This window comes from Electrona antarctica, assembly GCF_951216825.1.
Source record: "Electrona antarctica genome assembly, contig: scaffold_164, whole genome shotgun sequence".
Lineage (NCBI taxonomy): Eukaryota > Metazoa > Chordata > Actinopteri > Myctophiformes > Myctophidae > Electrona > Electrona antarctica.
Genome location: NW_027637772.1, coordinates 3,238 through 19,060, shown reverse-complemented (window position 1 = coordinate 19,060; position 15,823 = coordinate 3,238). Strand labels below are relative to the sequence as shown.

At 45.4% G+C, this 15,823-nt stretch overlaps 1 protein-coding gene across 1 annotated transcript; it reads left to right on the top strand.

Annotated features, from left to right (window-relative positions):
* Positions 1 to 5,085: 5,085 nt before the first annotated feature.
* LOC306918665 (solute carrier family 2, facilitated glucose transporter member 1-like) lies at positions 5,086 to 15,582 on the top strand (the record flags this gene model as incomplete). Its single annotated transcript, XM_079531549.1, has 5 exons — positions 5,086 to 5,136; positions 5,661 to 5,759; positions 6,850 to 7,010; positions 14,216 to 14,456; positions 15,420 to 15,582. Coding segments are annotated over 5 exons (715 nt in total), but the record flags the coding sequence as incomplete, so codon positions are not given.
* Positions 15,583 to 15,823: the final 241 nt, after the last annotated feature.

Sequence of the window (15,823 nt, the reverse complement as noted above, 5' to 3'; positions counted from 1 at the left end):
GAGAGCCTCCATTGGACTGAAGCCCCATGAAGTGACCAATAGAAGTCTATGTAGGAGAGCCTCCATTGGACTGAAGCCCCATGAAGTGACCAATAGAAGTCTATGTAGGAGAGCATCCATTGGACTGAAGCCCCATGAAGTGACCAATAGAAGTCTATGTAGGAGAGCCTCCATTGGACTGAAGCCCCATGAAGTGACCGATAGAAGTCTATGTAGGAGAGCCTCCATTGGACTGAAGCCCCATGAAGTGACCAATAGAAGTCTATGTAGGAGAGCCTCCATTGGACTGAAGCCCCATGAAGTGACCAATAGAAGTCTATGTAGGAGAGCCTCCATTGGACTGAAGCCCCAAGTGACCAATAGAAGTCTATGTAGGAGAGCCTCCATTGGACTGAAGCCCCATGAAGTGACCAATAGAAGTCTATGTAGGAGAGCCTCCATTGGACTGAAGCCCCATGAAGTGACCGATAGAAGTCTATTAAGGAGAGCCTCCATTGGACTGAAGCCCCATGAAGTGACCAATAGAAGTCTATGTAGGAGAGCCTCCATTGGACTGAAGCCCCATGAAGTGACCAATAGAAGTCTATGTAGGAGAGCCTCCATTGGACTGAAGCCCCATGAAGTGACCAATAGAAGTCTATGTAGGAGAGCCTCCATTGGACTGAAGCCCCATGAAGTGACCAATAGAAGTCTATGTAGGAGAGCCTCCATTGGACTGAAGCCCCATGAAGTGACCAATAGAAGTCTATGTAGGAGAGCCTCCATTGGACTGAAGCCCCATGAAGTGACCGATAGAAGTCTATGTAGGAGAGCCGCCATTGGACTGAAGCCCCATGAAGTGACCAATAGAAGTCTATGTAGGAGAGCCGCCATTGGACTGAAGCCCCATGAAGTGACCAATATAAGTCTATGTAGGAGAGCCGCCATTGGACTGAAGCCCCATGAAGTGACCAATAGAAGTCTATGTAGGAGAGCCTCCATTGGACTGAAGCCCCATGAAGTGACCAATGAGGAAAAGATGTTGAGATGTTAGGGATGTTAGGGATGTTATGGATGTTAGGGATGTTATGGATGTTATGTTCTTAGCTTCTTAGATTCTTGATGACTGTTTTTTAGGTATTTGATTCGCACTGGATTAAGAACGTCTGCTAAATGCCTAAATTGTAAATTGTGCATTGTGGGGGACACCAATATGCGCTGTAAATTCACAGTGTTAATTGAACCCATTCTGCATGGACGGGAACCCCGTTTGGTGTTTTAACTAAGCATTATGTTATACTTTAGCTATTGGAAAATAGCAGACCTACAAGCTCGTAGCGCGCCACTCGGTGGCGCGCTATGAGCTTGTAGATCTGCTATTTATGAAAAATAGTAAAAATGCGGCACAAATCTTTGAATATATATTCTTTCAGAATGAACTTTTTTTTTTATTTCAACGTCAGGCCTGAATGGGTTTACTCAGAGAGTGGATACTGTCAGAGTTACAGAGTTATAGATCATTGTCCCGACAGAAGATTCATTCATAATATCTCTGCGTCTCTCTGGACAGTAGAGGCCTGAATATTGACTTCTCCTAAATGCCACATATAAATCTTAACAGCCCGCATTGCATAAATATAAAGGCCTGCTGGCAAAGGAGCTAGAAAACACATTAATAGTGAGTGGTCAAAAGTATGTGCTCATGTTCTGGATATGATGCAATGACTGAGTTATTTTAATTAGTAATTTGTTTTTGCACTAAGAGTCAATCATGGAACCCATTGGGTAAACGGGGGGGGGGCGTCCACTTCCTTCTGGGTGCTTCTGTGTTTATTCCTACTAACAACAACACTACATGTTTAGGGCAGTGAATGGTGCTGAGAGATGAATATTGATACACACAACTCTCTCTCTCTATCGCATGCACGCACGCACGCACGCACGCACGCACGCACGCACGCACGCACGCACGCACGCACGCACGCACGCACGCACGCACGCACGCACGCACGCACGCACGCACGCTAGAGGTGGCCCACGAAGGGCATCAGGTCACCTGAGGAAGGGTTCAGGCCTCCCAGTGTCTCATATAACTTCCAACAATACTGTCCTGTCAGCATGACTCTCTCTCTCTCTCTCTCTCTCTCTCTCTGTGCACACTGTCACAAGGTGTCTCTCTCTCTCTCTCTCTCTCTCTCTCTCTCTCTCTCTCTCTCTCTGTGCACACTGTCACAAGGTGTCTCTCTCTCTCTCTCTCTCTCTCTCTGCACACTGTCACAAGGTCTCTCTCTCTCTCTCTCTCTGCACAAGGTGTCACGTCAGCACAGTGGACTGATGCTGTACAAGGCCAGTGGTCTTCAAACAATGTCAGTGACCCCCAAAAATATGAAAAGGTTTTCCCTGGGGGTCAGCCGACCAGGGACCCTCGGGGACCCCTCACTGGGGGTCAGCCGACCAGGGACCCTCGGGGTCAGCCGACCGGGGACCCTCGGGGACCCCCTGGGTTCAAATAATCGGTCCCCTGGGGGTCAGCTGACCAGGGACCCCAGGGGACCCCCTGGGGACGCCCCAACCCTGACAAGCACTTGGAATTGTAGGCATTACGTTTAGTTTGTTTCACAGATAAATATTGTGAAAATAGCCCTACAAGCCCTATTGTCACAATGATTGCCTCTTTCTTATAAGTAATAATTGACAATTTAGCCAACAGGCTGTTGGGGCAACATTCGATGTCATTTCCGGTTGGGACGTCATCTAAAGTGTTCCCCCCCATTTTAGTGGATGAGACCGAAAATCTTAAAACGTGAATAACTCTTGATCTAACTCAATCCGTCTAATTCTAACCAAAGATTACATTTTAGACGGCGCATCGCGGTCCTGTCGCTAGTCGCGTTAGAATTAATCATACCTCCCGTTGTCGTCGATCGCCTCGGGGGTGTTTTGGCTACAATTTGGCATTGCAGCGTGGGCCCAAACACATGAACGCGCTGGTCCGTTGACTATCATTGTGCACGTTCACGATGACACGTGAACGCTGGTTCATACGTGAACGCACGTGAACACGTGTAATGATAGTCAACGGACCAGCACGTTCATGTGTTTGGTGCAAATCCATCCCAGAATGCACTCTGTTCCTACAAGGAAGGAGGAGTGAAATCGCCTCATGCGCTTTAGAGCAATTTAATGCAAGTGGATGGAGGAGAACTCGGGTGCCGTCTCTATTAATATATACTCTAAGGTCTGGGCAGGTGTAGACAAGGCACATGATGGGTCGATGTGTGCCTGGCTGCCATAGTGGGCAGGTGTAGACAAGGCACATGATGGGTCGATGTGTGCCTGGCTGCCATAGTGGGCAGGTGTAGACAAGGCACATGATGGGTCGATGTGTGCCTGGCTGCCATAGTGGGCAGGTGTAGACAAGGCACATGATGGGTCGATGTGTGCCTGGCTGCCATAGTGGGCAGGTGTAGACAAGGCACATGATGGGTGGATGTGTGCCTGGCTGCCATAGTGGGCAGGTGTAGACAAGGCACATGGTGGGTGGATGTGTGCCTGGCTGCCATAGTGGGCAGGTGTAGACAAGGCACATCAGGGGTGGATGTGTGCCTGACTGCCATAGTGGGCAGGTGTAGACAAGGCACATGGTGGGTGGATGTGTGCCTGGCTGCCATAGTGGGCAGGTGTAGGGTTACAATCATGTCATCTGACAAATACACTCAGGCAAAACCACAGTAGCTTATATTGCTGAACCACCCATGTGTTTATGTTTTATACAGTAACACCGTAATGATTCAGTATAAAAGTTAGGCTCCAGATACGGTTTATCCTTTGACTCCTTTAAAGTTAGGCTCCAGATACGGTTTATCCTTTGACTCCTTTCACCAGATATCGGCCTTAGAGGTTGCTCTCATTGGTGATCTTTCTTTCACCTGTTTCATGCATAACGTTTCCTACCTCAGGCTAAGTCCTTCATTATTTATTTTTTATTTTCGTTTTTAATTTTTTATGAAAGCAGGGAGTCAGAGCTTCATATTGGTTGTTCAGTTTGACCCACCTGTTGTGGAGATATGGCTTATAGAGTAATGTCTTGCAGAGAAACAGCGAGTTGAGAAAACAGGCTTGAAAGGTTCACTTCTGTGGTCTCTAACATTACACCTAGCTACATGTTTAAGCATTTATTTCATATTTACATGTCTTCTGTGGTCTCTAACATTACACTTAGCTACATGTTTATTGTCGATTTCAGCTCTGACATTTATTTCAGACGTGCTATTAACCCATTTTGGTGTTAGCATTATGTTATGCTTTAGCTATTGAAAAATAGCAGATCTACAAGCTCACGAGCTTGATAGGTGTGCTATTTTTGAAAAATCGAAGAACGACTGATGTAGAAACATAGCTTTTTCAGAAAACTGTCAGGATGTAGAAGACATTTTTAGAATCTGATCTCAGGTCAGAATGGGTTAACTCATTTTGCATAAAAGAATAATCTCCTGAACAGTTAGTCTTACTGCCATCAGCCATGACTGTCTCTGTATCAAAAAGAGTCACACTTATTTTGCATATACTGTATAAAAAGAGTCGGCGACCTTTATGACATGAAGTGCCATGTTTTCATTGTCTTGACTTTGATAGTCTGTGTGCTACAACGTGTCAACTCCATTTTGACCTGAGATCAGATTCAAAAAATGTCTTCTACATCCTGACAGTTTTCTGAAAAAGCTATGTTTCTATGTCAGTGGTTCTTCGATTTTTCAAAAATAGCAGATATACAAGCTCGTAGCGTGCCACCGAGTGCCGCGCTACGAGCTTGTATATCTGCTATTTTTCAATAGCTAAAGCATAACATAATGCTAACACCAAAAGGGGTTCCCGCCCAAAATGTGTTAAGTTTAATTTAGATGTCCAACAGATTTTCATTGTCCATAATGCTACAGTATACATATACCCAGTAACCTTTATATTGTTAGGGAATATTTTCTTTCACATCAGGATGTAATGATCAACAGACGCACGCACGCACGCACGCACGCACGCACGCACGCACGCACGCACGCACGCACGCACGCACGCACGCACGCACGCAGCTGGTTAAATCTTGGCCTGATGCCAGTGATCACCCTCTCCTGTGCCAACGTTGGCACCTGTGTGCCTAAGGTTGCCTGGCTGTTCTTCCTGCATATTAATATACCAATCAATGTGTGTGTGCGTGCGTGCGTGCGTGCGTGCGTGCGTGCGTGCGTGCGTGCGTGCGTGCGTGCGTGCGTGCGTGCGTGCGTGCGTGCGTGCGGATATTACATAATGTCCCACAGACCAAACACAGACTTTATCAAACGTGCAACATGTCACAGACAGTCTGACGATGATACTGGATGAAAAGACAAGTTGTTTACATACAGGAGAGCTGAAGTCTGTCTGTCTGTCTGTCTGTCTGTCTGTCTGTCTGTCTGTCTGGTCATGGTGTGGCAAAAGGTCAAGTAATAAGCTTTGATAAATTATTAATGTTGTGTCTCTCCTGTCTTTCTCCGTCTCTCTCTCTCCTGACCCCCTCTCCTCTCCTCTCCTCTCCTCTCCTCTCCTCTCCTCTCCTCTCCTCTCCTCTCCTCTCCTCTCCTCTCCTCTCCTCTCCTCTCCTCTCCTCTCCTCTCCTCTCCTCCCCTCCCCTCTCCTCTCCTCTCCAGAATAAGGTAACCGGCTACCTCCTCTTCTCGTTGTGCACAGCGGTCATCGGCTCCCTGCAGTTTGGATACAACACCGGGGTCATCAATGCTCCTGAAATGGTCAGACAACACTTTCATCTTTTGTGAATTTCTTTTTAACCACTTCAAGCCTTGATGGAATCGTAATGCCTGATTTTACACTTGGTTGCGCTCTGAAAACAGCCGATCTACAAGCTCCCAATTGAGCTTGGAGCTCTGCTATCTTCAGAGCGCAACACCCTCCCTAACATTTTAGCGTAGTTTTTAATTTGTTGACGAAATTGTCTTACTATACTGAAAGGTATATTTAGTCTTTTAAGTCATCGCGGCTCAGTTCTTAATAACACGAAGCCTGCCAGGAACATAGAGGGTTAAATTAGTAGCCTACCGCGCCACACCCGGAAAAGCCGTTTTAACAGCGATGTATTCTTTAATACATGTTTTAATACGATCGAATCGTTAGCTACCGTTCGTTAGCACAACAGTCCGAGTGAGACAGTTGCCGCGGCCATTTTGAAGATGCGCGCGCATCCACTTCCAGTCTAAGCCCACCATTCACAGCTCTGTATCTCAGAAAGGACATTGAGGGTCCGTTTCTGGTGAATACAGGGGTTTTTAACGGGCTGTAGGAGGCGGGCTGACACTCGCGGTCGCCTTTTTCCACCACCGACCGACACAACAACATCCGGGCATGAGACCACACGTGGCAGTTTGTCATTGTAACATTCGGTTCCGGATATTTGGATCTTCAAAGTAAGTGTTACGCGCGATTAAACCATGGCAATGTGCGAACGAGGGATTAATTAATGGTGGCAGGAATTGTGTTTTAATTTACTTTTTATTCAGTTTTCGTCAGTGAAAAAAGGTATAGTCGACTAACATTTTTCGTCACGTTTTTTTGTCGACGGGGTCAACACTATAGCCTATATATATAACACTATAGCCTATATATATAACACTATAGCCTATATATATAACACTATAGCCTATATATATAACACTATAGCCTATATATATTCACTCAACTGAACTCAGGTCAAACTTTATTTATAGAGCACATATTACGACAGGTTAAAAACTAAGGGACAGATCAATTCAACATGCATAACAAATTATGAATAATAATAAATCGTGTTCCCCCTCCCCCCTCCCCTCCCCTCCCCTCCTGCAGAAACTGCGTGCGTTCTTCAACGCCACGTGGATGGAGCGCTACGGAGAGCCCATCAGCCCGGGCGTCCAGACCGTCGTCTGGAGTTTCTCCGTCGCCATCTTCAGCATCGGAGGCATGGTGGGGTCCTTCAGCGTGGGCGTGATGGCCAACCGCTTCGGACGGTAAGACAGACAGAGGAGCCTGTTCAGGGCTAACCGCTAACCGCATGGCTAACCGCTAACCGCATGGCTAACCGCTTCGGACGGTAAGACAGACAGAGGAACCTGTTCAGGGCTAACCGCTAACAACATGCTAACCGCTAACCGAGAAAGCGAGTCGGACAGAGAAAGGAACCTTATGTTATACTATTACTAAAATAATATCTAAAATAAGTGATTTAAAGTAGCTATAAGCAATAATTTATGCCAACATTTTTATGATTTTTTCCCCCTTTTTTGGTAGCCATGAGTAAAACGCTCCCCCCAAAAAATGAGTCTCTGTGACACATCTAGGGGCCGCAATCTGCATTCAAAGATGTTCCTAGAAGCTTTGTCATTGGTCGGAAAAAAAACCCGGTCGAAATGACTAACCAATCAGGAAGTAGACAGGCAAATCGACCAATGGCAATATACCAATATACTCTCTTGGTATTCATTCTCTCTCTCTCTCTCTCTCTCTCTCTCTCTCTCTCTCTCTCTCTCTCTCTCTCTCTCTCTCTCTCTCTCTCTCTCTCTCTCTCTCTCTCTCTCTCTCTCTCTCTCTCTCTCTCTCTCTCTCTCTCTCTCTCTCTCTCTCTCTCACGTCTCACACACACAGTCACACAGTCACGCACGTGCTGTGATTGACGGTCCATTTTCCCTCCACCAATTACTGCATCGTTAGGAAGGCAACGTTGAACAAATTACTTGATAATTACGTTTCTCCAAATACTGTACATGATTTATACCTCCATCGCCCTGACACGTGTGCAACAGACGGTTTAGGATTACAGTAATTAACATTGGAGACAAACATGCACTGATGTGTTACTGTAATTATTACAGTGTTACTGTAATTATTACAGTAACACATCCAATGTTAATTCTTTTGAACCACTACATTTCAGCATGCGGTGGAAGAACGTACACACATTTTAAATGTTTTAAAGATGGAGTGCCACAATGTTTTTCCAGTTTTTCATGTGTCTATGCGGTGACAGTACTTCATTAGACACCCTGGAGTCGTTTACTGCAATGGTGTATTAACTTTGTATTTAGGGTTTCTTCCTGGAGGCTGAACCCTTGACAGTCAAACAGGCCAATGAAATAAACAGTAATATAGTGACATCACACTATCAGCCCCTCCCCTAACCCCTCCCCCTTTATCATACAACTACAGCTGTGGGTGCGGCTTCAGTTCAGGTGGATCACCACCCACCAGGCAAACAAGGCATACTTAATGAACTGGTGGGCGTGTCCACATAAAAGCATGATTTTAACAAATACTGTACACTTTTTGGAAAAAGTTCTTCCTCCTTATATTATAATAATACATGATGATCATGTTTTAGGGTGGAAAAAAATCATGGCACTCCATCTTTAAAGGTTTTTAAATGAACATTAAATATCTAAATACTGAATCAAGCAACTGGAAAATTGTCTGGGGTGTCGTCTAAAAATAGAGTAGTGTACTAATAGAGAAGACTACTGAGAGTGTCCATGAAAAAGTAGCGAATAGGAGCTACTATACGCATTTCGATGGATGTTACGTTGAGTTGGAGCACGTTGACCACCTACCTAGTGTCACGGTGTGAATCAATAAGGTAGGACCCAAGTGCAGAACAGGGAGGCGCAGAGGCAGAGAAGTCTAGATGCTAGAGGGTTTATTCCAAAATACAGGATACAAGGCAACATCACACTTAACATACAACAATGAACTGACAAGGAACTCAACAAACCAGGGCTATAAATACACACAGGGAAAACAGGGCACAGGTGAACAAACCTCAAAATCAAGACAGTGATAGGCTGAGAGACCAACAGAACACAGGTGGAGCAAACTAATAATCACAGGTGAGACAAGACAGGGAACCATAACCACAAAGAAAACCAGGGCACTAAATACTACAAAATAAGAGCACAGCATTAAAACACACAAACTAGGAACAAGGAACACTAGAACACAGCAGAAAACGTCACGGATCGTGACACCTAGTGGGTCAGATATGGATTTGGACTGATTTCCAAATGATACAAACAGGTCTCATTCTCAAGTCTCTGCTATCTCCCAGAAGGATTATCTTTGTTTGCGAGTATTGATCAGGCTGTCGTATAGTTGAAACATTTTAATGCACGGCTGCTGTTGCTAAGTGGATTCTTATGGTCCTTTTAAAGTGTCTCTTGTGTTTCCTGAATTGAGCTTGAGGTGATAGCTGTCAAAAAGCTATTAACCCATTTTGGGCGGGAACCCCTTTTGGTGTTAGCATTATGTTATGCTTTAGCTATTGAAAAATAGCAGATGTACAAGCTTGTAGGTCTGCTATTTTTTGAAAAATCGAAGAACCGCTGACATAGAAACATAGCTTTTTCAGAAAACTGTCAGGATGTATAGAAGACATTTTTAGAATCTGATCTCAGGTCAGAATGGGTTAACCTTAATGGAAGCATTTGGGCTGTCTTTACACCTTCCGTTTAGCGTTGCCTTGGCTTGTTCTTTCAGGCCTCCATTTTGTTTTTAAATGATTTGTTGTTGTTTTTCTAGAGCGGCGGTTCCCCTGCAGCCTTGTCTGGATCAGAGAGCCTACTCAAAAGATCTCCAAAGCGATTCATACTCCTATTTTAGAGCCGAATAAAAGTGGGTTGGGCTCTGTAGAGCCTACAATGTAACGTCATTGGGCTCTGTAGAGACTACAATGTGACGTCATTGGGCTCTGTAGAGACTACAATGTGACGTCATTGGGCTCTGTAGAGCCTACAATGTGACGTCATTGGGCTCTGTAGAGCCTACAATGTGACGTCATTGGGCTCTGTAGAGCCTACAATGTGACGTCATTGGGCTCTGTAGAGACTACAATGTGACGTCATTGGGCTCTGTAGAGACTACAATGTGACGTCATTGGGCTCTTTAGAGACTACAATGTGACGTCATTGGGCTCTGTAGAGACTACAATGTGACGTCATTGGGCTCTGTAGAGACTACAATGTGACGTCATTGGGCTCTGTAGAGACTACAATGTGACATCATTGGGCTCTTTAGAGACTACAATGTGACGTCATTGGGCTCTGTAGAGACTACAATGTGACGTCATTGGGCTCTGTAGAGACTACAATGTGACATCATTGGGCTCTGTAGAGACTACAATGTGACATCATTGGGCTCTTTAGAGACTACAATGTGACGTAATTGGGCTCTTTAGAGCCTACAATGTGATGTCATTGGGCTCTGTAGAGACTACAATGTGACGTCATTGGGCTCTGTAGAGACTACAATGTGACGTCATTGGGCTCTGTAGAGCCTACAATGTGACGTCATTGGGCTCTGTAGAGCCTACAATGTGACGTCATTGGGCTCTTTAGAGACTACAATGTGACGTCATTGGGCTCTGTAGAGACTACAATGTGACGTCATTGGGCTCTTTAGAGACTACAATGTGACGTCATTGGGCTCTGTAGAGACTACAATGTGACGTCATTGGGCTCTGTAGAGACTACAATGTGACGTCATTGGGCTCTGTAGAGACTACAATGTGACGTCATTGGGCTCTGTAGAGACTACAATGTGACATCATTGGGCTCTTTAGAGACTACAATGTGACGTCATTGGGCTCTTTAGAGCCTACAATGTGATGTCATTGGGCTCTGTGGAGACTACAATGTGACGTCATTGGGCTCTGTAGAGCCTGTGACTCGGCTCTGTAGAGACTACAATGTGACATCATTGGGCTCTGTAGAGACTACAATGTGACGTCATTGGGCTCTTTAGAGACTACAATGTGACGTCATTGGGCTCTTTAGAGACTACAATGTGACGTCATTGGGCTCTTTAGAGACTACAATGTGACGTCATTGGGCTCTGTAGAGACTACAATGTGACGTCATTGGGCTCTGTAGAGACTACAATGTGACATCATTGGGCTCTGTAGAGACTACAATGTGACATCATTGGGCTCTTTAGAGCCTACAATGTGATGTCATTGGGCTCTGTAGAGACTACAATGTGATGTCATTGGGCTCTGTGGAGCCTGTGACTCGGCTCTGTAGAGACTACAATGTGACGTCATTGGGCTCTGTGGAGAGCCCAATTCGGTTGGCAGCCGAACATGTTCCTATATCTATCGGTATCACAATGAAAAGTACATTTTAAAGAACACATATGTTATATTATTATATTATCATACAAATCTTACTGTTTTGCCAATTATTTGGAGGCTATACTTTGCAGTTCCCTGTCCTGCATTTGAAAGTAACCCAGTCCAGTTTGGAAATTGGACCAATAAATCAGATCAAATGTAAATCAATCAGATTAGGTCAAATCAAAGAAACAAGACAATGGTAGAAACAGAAGAGCACATCGTCACGTTCTTAAACTCATTTTGAGGGTCCATTTTCCCTCCACCAATTACTGCATCGTTAGGAAGGCAACGTTGAACAAATGACTTAATAATTACGTTTCTCCAAATACTGTACATGATATATACTGTACCTCGATCACCATGACACGTGATGCAACAGACGGTTTAGGATTACAGTAATTACAGTAACACATCAGTGCATGTTTGTCTCCAATGTTTATTCTTTTTAACTTGAGCTACATTGTGGTGGAAGAACGTACTCACATTTTATACTTAAAGCACCACTTCACCACTTTTCAACCTATCTTCATATAATAGGTCCTCACTAATAATCATGAAAAAATGGTGCAATTTTTTTCTACTCAGTCTGTGTCTCATAGGAGGGCTGTGGGCAGTTCAGAAACCGTCTTCCAGTGACATCGATGGGGAATACAAGCTAATAGAAACTGCAGGCTTTCTAGTCCTGAAAAGTTGCAATGCGAAAATGGAAGCCATCGTTCTCACGATAATGAAAATCGAAATATTTTTGTAAAGAAATCTTGTTTAAAAAAATAATCTGCCTAATGATGATGTCACTGGAAGACGGTTTCTAAACTGCCCACAGCCGTCCTATGAGACACAGACAAAACAATTGTGCAATTTTTTCATGATTATTAGTGAGGACCTATTATATGAAGATAGGTTGAAAAGTGGTGAAGTGGTCCTTTAAAGGGATATTTCACATTTGAAGTTATAATGGGTTTGTATATAGGAGTAGATGATACACTGTCTGGGGTGTTCACATGAACCTGAGTAGATGATAAACTGTCTGGGGTGTTCACATGAGCCTGAGTAGATGATACACTGTCTGGGGTGTTCACATAAGCCTGAGTAGATGATACACTGTCTGGGGTGTTCACATAAGCCTGAGTAGATGATAAACTGTCTGGGGTGTTCACATGAGCCTGAGTAGATGATACACTGTCTGGGGTGTTCACATAAGCCTGAGTAGATGATAAACTGTCTGGGGTGTTCACATGAACCTGAGTAGATGATACACTGTCTGGGGTGTTCACATAAGCCTGAGTAGATGATAAACTGTCTGGGGTGTTCACATGAGCCTGAGTAGATGATACACTGTCTGGGGTGTTCACATAAGCCTGAGTAGATGATAAACTGTCTGGGGTGTTCACATGAGCCTGAGTAGATGATACACTGTCTGGGGTGTTCACATAAGCCTGAGTAGATGATACACTGTCTGGGGTGTTCACATAAGCCTGAGTAGATGATAAACTGTCTGGGGTGTTCACATGAGCCTGAGTAGATGATACACTGTCTGTGTTCACATGAGCCTGAGTAGATGATACACTGTCTGGGGTGTTCACATGAGCCTGAGTAGATGATAAACTGTCTGGGGTGTTCAGTTTTGTTCACATAAGCCTGAGTAGATGATACACTGTCTGGGGTGTTTACATGAGCCTGAGTAGATGATACACTGTCTGGGGTGTTTACATGAGCCTGAGTAGATGATAAACTGTCTGGGGTGTTCACATAAGCCTGAGTAGATGATACACTGTCTGGGGTGTTCAGTTTTGTTCACATAAGCCTGAGTAGATGATAAACTGTCTGGGGGGTTCACATGAGCCTGAGTAGATGATACACTGTCTGGGGGGTTCACATGAGCCTGAGTAGATGATAAACTGTCTGGGGTGTTCAGTTTTGTTCACATAAGCCTGAGTAGATGATACACTGTCTGGGGGGTTCACATGAGCCTGAGTAGATGATACACTGTCTGGGGTGTTCACATGAGCCTGAGTAGATGATAAACTGTCTGGGGTGTTCACATGGGCCTGAGTAGATGATAAATTGTCTGGGGTGTTCAGTTTTGTTCACATGGGCCTGAGTAGATGATAAACTGTCTGGGGTGTTCACATGAGCCTGAGTAGATGATACACTGTCTGGGGGGTTCACATGAGCCTGAGTAGATGATACACTGTCTGGGGTGTTCACATGGGCCTGAGTAGATGATAAATTGTCTGGGGTGTTCAGTTTTGTTCACATGGGCCTGAGTAGATGATAAATTGTCTGGGGTGTTCAGTTTTGTTCACATGGGCCTGAGTAGATGATAAACTGTCTGGGGTGTTCAGTTTTGTTCACATGGGCCTGAGTAGATGATAAACTGTCTGGGGTGTTCAGTTTTGTTCACATGGGCCTGAGTAGATGATAAACTGTCTGGGGTGTTCAGTTTTGTTCACATGAGCCTGAGTAGATGATAAACTGTCTGGGGTGTTCACATAAGCCTGAGTAGATGATAAAATGACCAAAAGGTTTTTTTTAAAGTGAAATATCCTAGCCGTTACAACGCATGTTGCATAATGACCTCTCCCTCTCCGCTGCGCGCCAGACGTCGCTCCATGTTCCTGGTCAACGTCCTGGTCGTTGGCACATTAACCCATTTAGACCTGAGCTCCATTCTACAAATGTCTTCTAAATCCTGACAGTTTTCTGAAAACCCCATGTTTCTACGTCAGTCGTTCTCAAACATTGTCACGTCAAGGATCCCCAGAATGATATGTAATTGGCCTCCGACCCCCATCTGAAAATATGTTGTTCCAGGGACCCCCCCCCCCACCAGAAACAAATTGAGTGAAAACATTCACTCTGAAAGAATATATATTCAAAGATTTGTGCCACATTTTCAGGATTTCTCAAAAATAGCAGACCTACAAGCTCGTAGCGCTATGAGCTTGTAGATCTGCTTTTTATCAATAGCTAAATTATAACAATGTTTAAAAAACCGAAAGGGGTTCCCGGCACCCAAAATGGGTTAATGACCTCTCCTTCTCCGTTGCTCGCCAGACGTCGCTCCATGTTCCTGGTCAACGTCCTGGCCGTGATCGGCGGTCTGCTGATGGGCTTCTCCACAATCTGCTCCTCCTACGAGATGGTGATCGCCGGCCGTCTGGTCATCGGCCTGTTCTGCGGCCTGTTCACCGGCCTGACGCCCATGTACGTTGGCGAGGTGTCCCCGACGCCCCTGAGAGGGGCCTTCGGCACCCTGCACCAGCTGGGAGTGGTGCTGGGCATCCTGATCGCACAGGTCAGTGTGTGATTGATTGATTGATTGATTGATTGATTGATTGATTGATTGATTGATTGATTGATTGATTGATTGATTGGTTGATTGATTGATTGATTGATTGAAATATTTATTAACAGTTTGCAGAATTACAGTACATTTCAAGCACAAACTCAATACAAAGACTGTTAACTGTGAGTGGACGACCCAATTAAGCATTACACTTGTTTACAAGAGGGTCCACCTTGTTCAATTCATCAAAACATTTAGAGACGTACAAATAGACACTTCTATATAGTATGAATTTATTACTGAATTATAAATGCTAAAACGCACCCAGGGCGCAGTACCCACCGTGGCCACAGGGCGCAGTACCCCCCGTGGCCACAAGGCGGCAAGTATTTCACAACGGGTAAGGGCTAGTTAGAATAAATGACAGGTTTTCTACTGTTTGGTTTTCCGACACACTTTGATCTCGCCACAAAGCAGGGTGCCTATGGGCTATAGTTCCAAACATTAGAACTATCCCATTGAGACAAAGCGGGGTGCCTATGGGCTATAGTTCCAAACATTGGAACTATCCCATTGAGACAAAGCGGGGTGCTATGGGCTATAGCTCCAAACATTGGAACTATCCCATTGAGATAGAATGAGCACTTCCGCATTCCATTGTTACAGTGGGAGTCAACGCTAGTGTCGCCACTCTCTTACTATATTACTCTGTACCTAGCGACGGGCTGTGGCCCCTGGCCCTAACCCTGTCCTCATGTGGCCCCTAACCCTATAACCCTGTGGCCCCTGGCCCTAACCCTGTCCTCATGTGGCCCCTGACCCTATAACCCTGTGGCCCCTGGCCCTAACCCTGTCCTCATGTGGCCCCTGACCCTATAACCCTGTGGCCCCTGGCCCTAACCCTGTCCTCATGTGGCCCCTGGCCCTACCCCTGTGGCCCCTGGCCCTAACCCTGTCTCCTCATGGTTCCAGGTGTTCGGCCTGGAGGCCCTCCTGGGCTCTGACAAGCTGTGGCCCCTGCTGCTGTCCCTGACGGTGGCCCCCGCCGTGCTGCAGTGCATCCTGCTGCCCTTCTGCCCCGAGAGCCCTCGCTTCCTGCTCATCAACCTCAACCAGGAGGAGCAGGCACGCAAAGGTAACCCTAAACCCTAAACCCTAAACCCTAAACCTAACCTCAACCAGGAGGAGCAGGCACGCAAAGGTAACCCTAAACCTAACCCTAACCCTCAACCAGGAGGAGCAGGCACGCAAAGGTAACCCTAAACCTAACCCTAACCCTCAACCAGGAGGAGCAGGCACGCAAAGGTAACCCTAAACCCTAAACGCTAAACCCTAAACCCTAAACCCCAAACCCTAAACCTAACCCTAACCCTAAA